The following is a 13,139-nucleotide window of genomic DNA, read 5'->3' on the forward strand; positions in this document are numbered from 1 at the left end:
AAATGATACTAACTTAATTGGGACAAAAATCATATTCTTTCCAAATTAATACAGCATAAATTGTAGTGTACAATTTTTTTACTTTTAAATCTATTATATAAAAGCGAAGTATAAGGGAGCAAATAGATGTTCTTATGGGCCGGATCGGGTTAGTTTTGAGTCGATTCGAGTCTAAGTATAATATTAACATATTTTATATTTGTTTAAGTTCAACAAAACTCGAAATCTGAGTTTAAAATTTTTCTCAAATTTATTCATATTTGTAAATAAAACTAACCCAAGCCCATTTAAAACTTGCCCATATTATTTTTAAATTTAAAAATATTTTATTTTATTTTAATATTTAATAATTTTATTCATTGAAAATTTTATATAGTCATCTTAACATTATTTTAATATTTACATTAGAGTAGTACTATATATTTAGTATAGATTTATTTTTAATGTGATCTAAATTACATAATATATAAAAATAACATAATATAAAATATTATAAACTTAAAATAGGCCAAGCCAGGTTTAGACCTTGAATGCTCAAGCCTGAGTCTGACCAATATTTTAAATGGGTCTAATATGTTTTTTGGCCCCTCAAAATAGAAAATTTGAAATTCAAATTAAATTAAAAATTAATATATGATAAAATTACATTTTAACCCTTAAAAATTATATTTAATCTCTTTATAAATGATAAAATCATAAATTAATACATGATAAAATTATATTTTAACCTCTAAAAATATTATACTTTAATTGCAATCCCACTACTATTTAAAAAAATTTAAAATTACTTTTATTAAAAACTTACCAATTATTTTAAAAACAATTAATTAGTTTCATTAAAAACGTTTTCCATTCTTGTTCAAGAACTCCATTTTATTTTAAAATATATTTTATAAGTTTTTTCACCATCATAGTAAATATTATTTAATTTAATAATATTTAATTCAATTTTTTTTAAAAATAAAAATATGACCATTGTTATTTTTTCAAAATTGAACCATTATCATCATAATCCAATCCTTCTGCATTGTAATACTTTTTTAGAAATTGAATATTAATCTTGTAATATTAAAGTTCATCATTTGCCAAATAGTTAATAACATAACATAAAACTTCAAAAAGTAACAGTTATGTTTTTTTATACAATTTCCTCCTTTTAAGTTGGAATTGTTCATTGGTTTTGTGCCATGTATTAATGCAAATTCTTCTTTATATATGATTAGAACATTAGCTATACAACATTCATCTAAAACACTAAACTCTACCAACCTTCATCTCTTTTGTAACGGCACCTGGGGCTACTGCACGTTCTGCATTGCGCGGTTTTCGTGCGGTGGGTCAGTATAAACCTGTCCTTGCTCTCTCACATCTCTAAACATGGAAAGAAACGAACTAAGACCTTCAGACGAAGCACCTCCCAAGATCCATAATAATAATGAACTGAATGAACTCATAGTTCCGGGATTAGGTCCAGCTTCAGCTTGCTGTAGATCGGGTTGTGCTGGAATCTGCATCGGGTTTCCGTTCTGACTTATGTTTTCATTTTCCGACTGTCTTCGAGGCCCAGCAGCTTCTCCAGCTCCATTTGCCGGTACTTCTTGGTCAGATCCAGGTCTCAACCCTGGCATAGAGGTCGGATCGGGTCGAACTGGGCCAGGATTCCTGGTGTTTAGTCTTGTAATGTGTAAAGTAGATGCAAGTATAGTTGAAGATGTGATATGGAAATCTGGATGTTGCTGAAGCTGAGACCTCCGGTTTTGCATAAACCGTTGAAGGGTGGGTACCTAGAAGCATCGTATAAGTGCCAACAAATGTAACATTTTAGAATAGTGTAACATTATCATACTTATATCGAACATGATCTTAGATAGTAATAACAGTGTTATAACCTATACATTATGGACAGTTTCATTTTCAGCACGCGGTATTTGTCATGTCATCAATTTTTCGAACTTAAAATTGTAAAACTAAATTAATTACAAACATATTTTCCCCATATTTGTTCAAACTCATTAAACTCCAAAACAAAAGGAAAAAGAACTCTATTCAGAAAACCAAAACATGAATTTTCCGAACAAGTATAAATGCATGTTGTGGCACTGCAAATGCAAAAGATACATTGTTTATTTCCTTCGCTCTTCCTATCCCTCTTTAGTCTTTTCGTTTATCTGCTACACCCTCAGACTCAAATCCAAGCTTTCTAACTCCTCTTCATTCTATTTCATCACACTCACCTCACTACCAATGATCTCTTTACGACCACCAGTGTTTCTCTTTCATATACCACCCTCTTAACTCTCTCAAACTTACTGGTTTCATTCACACAAGCACAGTACACAACCTAGAGAGCCGCTTTGTTTTTCTATGATTTGCTGAAATTGTTTTTTCGGGTTTTTGGTGTGGATTCTTTGTGGCTGAAATAGGGTTCTATTTGGTGTTTCGGGTTGTGTATTTATTGGAGAGGCTGTTTTGCATTTGTTGCATCAAACTGTTGTTTCCTTTCATGATCTATTTGTTAAAATGTTCATTTAGGGTTTCAATCCATATTTGTTATTCATCAGTCAATTAAATGATATTAGAGAGAATTCTATAACCTATGTTGCTCCGACTCTTCATGTTTTCTAAAATATCCGTGTCCAAGATACATTCAGATATGGATATGGGTGTGTAATTCTCAAAGTACATGAAAAACTTACAAAAACTAAGTATACCCATGTCATACATGTCCGTGTCTGACACTCACCCCCCGAGTTTAAGTAAGATAGGTTACAATCACTCCTAATCATAACCATTTTCATGATGCTGGAATGTGAAATTTGTACTTCTTGGTTGTTCCATCTTAATCAAAATCTAGTTTTCTGCGAGTATAATGACACCTTATGTGACTTTCTTAAACATATAATTATATTACATGCATTAATTAAACACAATATTTAAAGTTCTATACTTTTTGACATTATTTTATAGGTGATTAAGGATTTGAGCCTTTTATGTGTGTTTCTCAGTTTCCTTGTTTATCTTTCCTTCTTATGTAAATAAATTTATTAAAGTGAAATTCAAATTTATTTAAAAGTTAAAACAAATAGGTCAACAATTACTAAATTATAAATCCACATGAAATGACAAAAGAAATTTAATTAACTGGAATTTTATTTCATAATTTGAAACCTATGTGAATAAGAGGTTAAAAGATAAGGCTGTGAATATTAGTAGCATAACGAGAGATCCAAATCATTGTACGGTAAATGAAATTGTCAGCCTGTTCGATAATCATTACCTCGAAACGATTCCAGAAGTAAAGAATAAGGTGCTGCATAAATGCTGCAGTAGTCGAGAGAGCCAAATAAGAAAACCCTAGAGAATTTAGAAATATAGACTTCAGACAAATGAAATAAATTCCAGTAAAGCAAACCGATATTTTGAAGAGTATTGGATGATACCGTAAGCATAGCAGAAGAAATAAATGTGAAAGACCAGGAAGTAGAGCAAAAAGAAGCGAGGAAAAAACTTCATTGATATTGGAGTCCTAACACTGCAATTTAGAGACAGAAGCAATCATATTAAATAGGTATTGCATTAGAAAGTAAAAAAGAAAATGTGTTTCGATGCATAGGCTTACATTGTACATATTAACCCAAACCCAATCAAAAAGCAAAATATAAAAATAAAAAGACACCACGATCATCTCATCTAGGTGAGGTGATTCCCAACATATGGTAGAAAGATTGAACATGCCATTTTGCTCAAGTTTATGCTTGCCTGTACCCACCACCTACCCTATGTTACTCAGACTCGGGTGTGAATGTTGGATATGAGTATATTTTTGTACATGGATATGTTAAACTTCTCTAAAGCTTTTCCACATATTTGGAAGGTCCTTAGAGGGTTATACTCATATACGAAAATGTGTTGGACATGAGTACTTCAAGAAAAATGAAGAGTTGTAGCAACATAGCACCTATCTACCTACAAGCCTACCCAAATTTTACTAATAGAGAGAGAGAGAGACCTGATTAATATAAATAATTCACATAACCAGACCAGAATTAGAACCATGAAAGCCAATAGCTGATCATCATAGAACTCGAACAGAAAAAATAGGATGCCAATCATAATCTGCAAAAAACACAATGGCATGTTCTGTAAGAAGCTAGTGGCAACTCTTGGAAATTCAAATGAAAATTTAAGATATGTTTTATGATCAGAAAAGGCTTTTAAGAGTACTTATTTTGAGATATGATTTATGCCTACCGGTACAAATACAAGTGATTCAATCACATGCACAAATATCAACTGAAATGTTGGAAGCCTATGTCGAGCATGGTGTTGAAGCTGCACTGCAATAATTTGAGAAAAGGATATCCAATCATATTTGTAGATTGTAGGAATAATGGTGCATTACAGCAATATGAAAGTGCTGCTACTCCTCTAGTTGCAGGATTCATCCATCAATAAAATCTGATTGAGAGATTCCTTCATTGAACTCTAGGCAAAAAACCAAAAAACCAAAAAACATTCTAGAGAGTCTAACCACAATTGAAGTTTCATCTTAAAGGATTTTGATAAGGGTGAGAAATTAGCATCCATTTTTTAATCATGAATTGCTTCAAAAATATATGAAATAGATACAATTCTATAGATAGATAAACTTCAAGATGCTTGTACCATGTCACATATCCTACCAAGAAAATGGAATATAACAAACCTGTGAACTTCAACATGCGAGTCTGAGTTTCCCTCAATGTAAATGATACTGACATGGTGGTTGTGAAAAATACGAACAAAGACATCATGAGCACACCACATTTGGTGACAAGATAGTCTGCATTGAAACCAGATAAAAAATACATAACTCACAGGAAAATTTCATAAACTTGTGATAACACAAGATAAAGAAATGAAATAGGACAATCATATATATTATCATCTTAGCCATGTTATAAGGACTGAGTGTCATTTTTCTCACCATTTATATCTCTTTCTTTCTTATTCTTGTTATTTCTATCTTTATTTTTGTTTTTTTTCAAGTATATGCTCTAAATTATGTTAGCATCTTTAAGTGCAGATGGGCAAATACTTAAAAACCACACCCATTGGAGATGGAGTAGTAACTAACTGCAAAATAAATAGGGTCACATTACATGCACAAGTGATATTGTAGTGCGGTATGGCCAAACTTGTGTAATAAAAGATTATAATGTAATAAAAGAAGTTAAAACTATAAACCTCCAACTCTTGCAGAACCATCTGGTAATTCTCGTGCATAAGTGAGATTATAGAACTCCTTTGTCTGAAAATTATAAAGATAACCTGAAATACAGTTCCAAACATGTGTACAGAATAAAGAGCAACAAATAAGCCCAAAACTCACAATGCAAAAAAGATCAACCAAAATGCATCAATATGATCCAATTAATGCACAAAACCAACCATCATAATGCATATTCTAAATTTAGCCTTTGTTTTTGTAGACTTGTGAGAATCAGATTGTGGCTATCAGAAGGTTCGTTTTTCGCTGAGAATTAAATTGCAGGCTAACAAAAATTTCGGGAAAAATAGGCATACTGTATAGTTTAGCCTGTGAAGCGGATCAGTTTTAGCCAAACTGAAGTCCTACCATGATGTTTGTTCCATTGTTAGCTCATCAAATCTCGAAATACTTGGAAACTAGCATTATTTAATTATTGTGAAGCGGCATTCCTTGAATTCTTATCAATAGTTCTGATTATTGATTTACAGTCTCTCCTATTTTGATGTTGAATGTTGATCATCATTTAAAGTTGGTGACAATCATTCACCGCTTCTTTCCAAAAATAGAATAGGCTACATACAAGGTACGCCAAATCAGCCAAAGGTCAATTTAAGTAGAAGGTGACTGAAAGCATTAAGAAGGATCTGCGGGGAGTTGGCTTATCATCACAAGATGACCACTTTCAGCACTAATATTGACTTACACAAGAGATACTAAATTAGTGAACATATTAAAATGATTTCCACTAAAGATTGTATTCATATAGAAGTTAAAACTGGAGCAGGACATAGTACTTCGCTTTTCATCAACAAAATTTGAATTAGATCACTGTTATTTGGCAAACAGGAAGAAGTATAATTTGCCATGTTAAGTGACTAATAAAATGATAACTGTGCATGAAAAGGTAATACAATCATAAAACGAAATCAACAAAGACATCCAAGGAACTATATCAAATATTGTAAAACAAAGTATTACCTTTACCAGGCTGATGCAATAAACTATTCATCAAAATAGTGTCATACCCAACAAATCTATTGATTAGAAGTTGCTGCCACCTGCAAATATGACAGCATTCATTGGTATATGGCTTTTTTATTTTGTTTGGTCACAGCATTCAGATCAAGAACAAGATGATAAAGCTGATGAGATGATGAGATGATACACTCTTAAGAAAAGATGAAGATGGGAAAAGCACATGGTAACATTCAGTAAATATAACCTGTTCCCAAAACAAGGATGTCGGGCTGATATGCTAATATTAACAGTACGTATGTTGTGCCGTGACTTAGCTGCATCAGGCAGCAAGAAGTAACCCTGCAACAGTAGAACTTTTTATAAACAAAAGATACTAAGCTTTGAATGCAGCAAAGATTCACCAAGACAGTAGCTGAAAAATAAGCAAGAGAGAAAATACCTTTTCCATAGTATAGAGATAAGTCGGTTCAAATGCTTTACTTCTTCTCTCAAGCCAATGCACTACAATCAACAGGACAAAATTTTATAAAAATTATAAGTATTGCACGTCCTAAGACACCCAAAAAATACCAACTTAGATATAACATATTGTGTGTGTCTGTGCACTGTGGGAAAGCAATTAAGTAAAATATTATTCAGTTCAGCTTGCACTCAGAACATAGGCTTACTAATTATTGGCAGCACACAGGCAAAGAAGATTGTTATATAATGCGTACCAAATTAATCTAGAATTGCATACATGGCAGCAGCTATTGTGATTTTAATACTCACGCTCAATGAAGCAAGAAACATAACCATTTACAAGAAAGAACCAAACTCTTTCCACATTAAGAAACCCATGGATTCATTATTAAATATCTTTGAATAACCCTAATTTGCAGCAGGAGAACAAAGATAATCAGACAGAAGGATGTGATTTACCTGCATATGAGTTAAGCCTATCCAAGTGAAGTATACGCAACCATTTAGGAACATCAAGATTTAAATGTAAACCTGTTATATTCTGCACTTAAGAAGTTCAAACTCAGCAAAGAGAAGTTTAAGCCACGTAATGAGGACATGGTCATTTCCTTATTCACTCACCCACAACTTCTGGAAACTTCCAAAGATCTGAATGCCATGTCTCCAAACAAATGATAAACGTCTGTACCACTTTTTACCAAAGTGCACAAAAGCCGCTTTAAATGTCTGTTTTGCTAATAAATAGAAACCATTACGTGTCTCCTCTTTCTCGATTTTAAGAGCTGCATCATCAATAGTTGGCTTAGAACTTTCACCATTGGTAGAGTATTCTGCTTGCTTCTCAATAAATTCATCATCAGTCTTCCAGAACTTCAATGCCAATTTTCCTTTCCTAGCACCAGAACTAAACCAGTTCAACCAAAACTCGGCATCCAAGAACATCAACCCATCATCATCAGCATTTGCAACTTCTATGTTTTCAGTTACAGTTTCCATGTCAAGATTATTTACAACAGGGGGTTCAGACTCATCTTGTGACCACAAGCCAGCACTGGTTATCTACAACAAAGGACAAATTTGAAGTCTAAGGCATAATAGTTTGATATTAAACAAAATCTCATTATCTTAAAAACTTATGTAGCATTAGTACGGTAAAAACAAAATCGAATTGCCTACCTTAATCTGAACAAGTTGGACTTCATTTGATTCAACTCCAGAGAGCTCACTCGAACATCCAGGCTTCATATGCAAAAAAAAGCAACATAATCATTCAAGTCTTCCATACATGTATAGAAAAGCAGTTTAAAGAAGGGGAACTGAATAGAAGAAGAAAAAACAAAATCACATTCTGCCATCCTAAGTTCAATTCTTAAGTAAATAACAATATGCTGCACTGTGATATCAACAATTAAACAGTTCTGCTAAGTTATTGTGACAAACAATGAACCATCTCTAACTATTTCCATTATTAAAAAAAATACTTTAAAGGGTGTTTTAATCATGGCAACCATCAATAATACAAAGCAATTTCTCAAACTTTGATTATGGAAGAAAGTAAATCTGCTACTCAAGTTGAACATAGAAACGACGTCTCATGAATTGAAATTGTGAACATTACTAAACCAGGATGAAACTATATATATATAAATATATATATATAGTCGATCAAAGCTAAACCAGTTTCAATACTATAAAAGACCCCGAAAGGATTTGATGAAACGTACAGCAACTAAGCAATTACGATCCAATTAAACAATTTCCAAGGAAACCCAAAATCAGAAACCCCAACCCCAAATCAACACAAAATTTAAAAAAAAAAGGCGGGTGAGAGTTGAAATACCTGTTGAACATAATTAGCGTGCATAACAACAAGAATACAAAAGGAAGTAATGGCAATAAAGAGATAGATATACTCCAAAGCTACTCTCACTCTTGGTGTTAATATCTGAGAAAATCTCTCTTGAACCCTTATAAACGTTTGCTCTGGATCCATATCTCTCTCTTTCTTTTCCTCTATTCCACAATTTCAGATGAATCGAGCTATCATTGTTTTGCTTTTTTTTTTTTTCTTGAAGAATTTCCTTTTTCTGCGTGTTGTTCATCTAAAACTGGTTGTCGGGTATTGAAAATGTTTTTATGGGCTCATGACTTTGACTGGCAATCCCATTTTTTTAATCATTTCCTTTTTGGAATTTGTTGATGAAATGGACCAACAACTGAGGATGAACATTAGAAAACGACAACACTGGCACATATGGGTATTGTTGGTTGGGCTTGGAGCTAAGATCAAATTGGAGCATAAAAGTGTCGTACCAGATGAGAAGTCTGGTGTGAATAAAAGGTTAAATTCTGATTTAGTCCCTGTACTTTGCAAAAGTCATGAATTTAAATATTGTATTTTAATTTGGTCATGTTTAGTCCTTGTACTTTTAAAATTTCAGTTATCACCAAATGATGACTATTAAATTCATTAAGTTCTACTATTTCCAAAATTTGATGCACCAAAATTATCATATGTGTAATGTTATGACAGCTTGCTATTTTCACATATTACTTACTAAAAATCCAATTATAGATTACCGATTGCATAGAGAATGAAATCTCGAAATTTAAAAAGTATTAGAGAATATGGAGCAAATCTACAACTGTTCGCATAATATAGAACTAGTAATTGAATTTAACCAAGCTATTGAATTGGAGAGAAAAACAACTAATCCTGCAATTGTTTTAAGTAGGGTTTTTTACTAAAGAAGTATAAAAAAATTTTCTAAAATAATACACCTAAAAAATTAATTACCGAAATGGTACGTTCAGGGTGGTCACGCCACTGTGAAAGGCGGCACCACCTTGATTTCTAACATGCACAGTAAAAAAAAATGCTGAAAACAAAAAAAAAGTTGAAAACGAAAAAAAAATAAAAAACAGGTCATGTGGGTGCTAGAGGCGACATTAGTGGTGTGGGTCCCAGAGGCGGCACTTAAGCAGTATATAAGCACGTAGAATCAGCAACTCTGGGACCAAGAAGCAGCAGCAAGGAGAAGAAAATAAAGAAAAAGAAGGAGAAGGAAAAGAAGGAGAAGGAACAAAGAAAGAAAAGAAAAAGAAGGTATAATTTTTTTAAAATAATAGATTTTTATATTGTTATTGTGTTTTTGTTGTCATTATTATTGTTGATTTTATTATTTTTTGCTGTTAGTTATTATTATTGTTAGTAAAAACCCTTATTATTATTGTTAGTAAAAAATCCTAATTATTGTTAGTTATTATTATTGTTGATTTATATTAATTTTATAAAAAACCCTAAAAAACCTATTTATGTTATGTAAAGAATGTATTATTTTTTATGTAACTTATTTGTTATATGTATTTTAGACTTAATCTTTCAAACAACCAATTTTGCTATTTTATTTTATTTTTTATATTATTACGGTAAAAACCCGTTTTAGGTTGATTAGATAATATTTATGAAATTTATTTGGCATGTTATATATAGATATTGTTAGAAATGGCAACATATTTGGTATTGCTTGATGAAATAACAACTTCAGCACAAAGGGAGAAAGTTGATAAGATGATGAGAGAAGTGCAAGATTACAGAATGAAACTAGAAGAAGATATTGTTCAACACGTTATCACAATAAATAAAAAGATGCAAGAAGTGTTGTGGAAAGGTCATGAAATGATTAGGAAGAATAAAGTTCAATACTTAACCCTTAGAGGGACATTAATAGAACGGGAACATCAAATCATTTTAGACCAACTTTGGAAGACATTGATACCACGAACCTATTGGAATCTAGTTATATGCTTCGTAAAGTTTATAATCTCTTATGGAGCAAGGAAAATATGAGACAAAGTATAGGTTCACGAAAGTTGATTGGGAAGCAAAATGTGATTGACATACCATGGATGGATAAATTAGATGTTAGGAAATTACCAAGAGAATTTTTAATTTCAATACCAGTTATAAAAATTGAAGAGGAAGAAGATCTCGAGGAATTGCCAAATTGGATTGTAGAAGATGAATATGAAGAGAATCAAGAATATCTAAATTGGATTGTACAGTATTTCCCAGAGGAAGATACAGGGTCGGAGATGGAAGAAAATATAGAACTAAATTTAAATGGTTAAATGTAAAGATAAATGTTGGTTATGTATCAAACGAGAACTGAAAAAACTAAGAGCTTATGAATGAAAAAAATTGCATATTGATTAATTAATTTTTTTTATTTAAGTAGTTTATTTGGTGTTCGAATTTTTTTTGAGAAAGTTTGTTTATTTTTAACAGATTGAGCATTGAAGATGGATAATCAATTTTTCGTATGCATTTATTTCGATGGAATTATCTTGACAACAACCGTTGGATGCATATTTGAATGTCGGCAACAAATAGCAATGAGATTTAATAGAAATGTCTCGTTGGATTATATGAAGGGAAGAATTAACGCAAAAATTGTTAGACGTTGTGGGAGAAGGATCTTGAAACTTTTCTACAAGTTTCCAGTTTCGACAGATGTAACACCCCCTACCCGTATCCGTCGCCGGAATAGAGTACGAGGCATTATCGAGAAGCACGAAACACTTACAGATAATTTAAATACATTTTCATAACAATTTGTTTCGATTTCATACTATTTCATATTTAAGCTTTATTCACCAAAGTATTTGAAATATCATCTTTATGCAAATAGCACACATGAGGTACATAATTCCATAATTATGAATGAACACATTTATCAAACATATTCCATGTTTTTATATATATCATAGTTTCATATTTTCATGTATCAATTACCATCACTTCCTCGTATTTCAGATAAATACGTGTAACAATTCATAAATATGCAATTCATTAACTCTTCCTACCAATCACGATTTAAATTGCCAAATCACTTATTGAGCCCAATTTCAATGTTCACTAAAACCTATCATATAAATTTGGATGTACGTATTCATCAATAAATTCCATGTACAGATATCACCATCTCATATTTCCACATACATTTACTTTCTACATTTATGAATTCAAATAGCATATACAAGACATACCAATGTATTTCAAGTACATTTTCATGATATTTCATTTCGAACTCAGATTATTTCATACTAGAAGTTTTCTCATTAACTCATTTGGAATACCAATTCATACGGATAATACACTCAAGGTGTAGAAATATATAATCACAAATGAACTCATTCATCAACCAAGTTTTATGCTCATGTCTCATCAACTCGTATTTCCTTATGTCGCATAATTCCATGTAATACTTACCAAACTTCTTCAAATTAGTGAACATTTTACGGAATTGAGTACTTCGTTTTCTCGATGCCATAGTTCAATTATGGTCTTACACATCTTCACATAATGATGCCATAGCCCAGCTATGGTCTTACACATATTCATATATCGATGCCATAGCCCAGCTATGGTCTTACACGTAATCACATATCACATATCGATGTCATAGCCCAGCTATGGTCTTACACGAATCACATATCTCACTGATGCCATATCCCAGATATGGTCTTATACAGTAGCATAAATCACACCGATACCATATCCCAGATATGGTCTTGTACGGAAATCACTTGTCACTTGTAGCCGAAGCTACCACTATTCACTGATCAGGTAGCCGGTACAACCACTAACCACTTTTCATCGATCGTAGCCGGGCTACCACTTTTCATCGATCGGTAGAAGCTACCACTTTTCACTGATCAGGTAGCTGAAGCTACCACTTTTCACTTGTCATTTGTTATTGATCAGATAAGTGTAGCCGAAGCTATCATTTATCACTTTCACTTTTCCTTGATCAGATAAGTGTAGCCGAAGCTATCACTTACCACTTGTTTCCATGGTCCAACCATGGTCTTTTCCTTCAATTCATCTTGTCACTGAACTGAAATGCTCAATTTGATCATTTATTAAATTTTCATGCTTTTACATTATTCACGATTTTATCATCAATACATATGAAATAACACATCATGAAATTCATAAACTTAACAAATAATCACTAAAATTTTAGCCATATAAACTCACAAGTTCAATTTTTGTATCATAATGATAATCATAATTTCATAATAAATATTCCAAATAAATTATTATATCATTTCTAATTCAACACTTATCGATTATAATCGGGCATGTGATCAATTTATACACGAGTCATTCATATATATATATGTATATTTTTCCTCCTCCTCCTCTCCATCCACATCCTTAGTATAAACAACACACTTGTAGGTAACATTATCCATAATTTTCACTATCTACTTATGTGAATATTCAAGCTGCCCATCTGTGTCATAGTCACAAAATTATTTTTATCTTGAGCTACAGAACTCCAAATTAAGATCCATAAATTTTCCCAGAAACAAGACTCATATGTCTTCTTACCATAAAAATTTCATAATTTTTGGTTGGGCCAATTAATACAGTTTATTC

General features: G+C 32.0%; 1 protein-coding gene across 1 annotated transcript; it reads right to left on the reverse strand.

The window, feature by feature from the left end:
* Positions 1 to 1,081: 1,081 nt before the first annotated feature.
* Positions 1,082 to 8,962, reverse strand: LOC108464407 (membralin-like protein At1g60995). The gene is made up of 14 exons (XM_017764698.2): positions 8,532 to 8,962; positions 7,868 to 7,930; positions 7,313 to 7,750; positions 7,151 to 7,232; positions 6,669 to 6,730; positions 6,474 to 6,568; positions 6,230 to 6,309; positions 5,227 to 5,310; positions 4,706 to 4,822; positions 4,252 to 4,337; positions 4,010 to 4,116; positions 3,441 to 3,532; positions 3,278 to 3,354; positions 1,082 to 1,784 (listed from the first exon to the last, which is right to left on the reverse strand). Exons 1-14 carry the CDS (start codon positions 8,682 to 8,684, stop codon positions 1,299 to 1,301), a joined length of 2,022 nt encoding a protein of 673 aa, XP_017620187.1. The 5' UTR covers positions 8,685 to 8,962; the 3' UTR covers positions 1,082 to 1,298.
* Positions 8,963 to 13,139: the final 4,177 nt, after the last annotated feature.

Source organism: Gossypium arboreum, chromosome 4 (assembly GCF_025698485.1).
Source record: "Gossypium arboreum isolate Shixiya-1 chromosome 4, ASM2569848v2, whole genome shotgun sequence".
NCBI classification, from domain to species: domain Eukaryota; kingdom Viridiplantae; phylum Streptophyta; class Magnoliopsida; order Malvales; family Malvaceae; genus Gossypium; species Gossypium arboreum.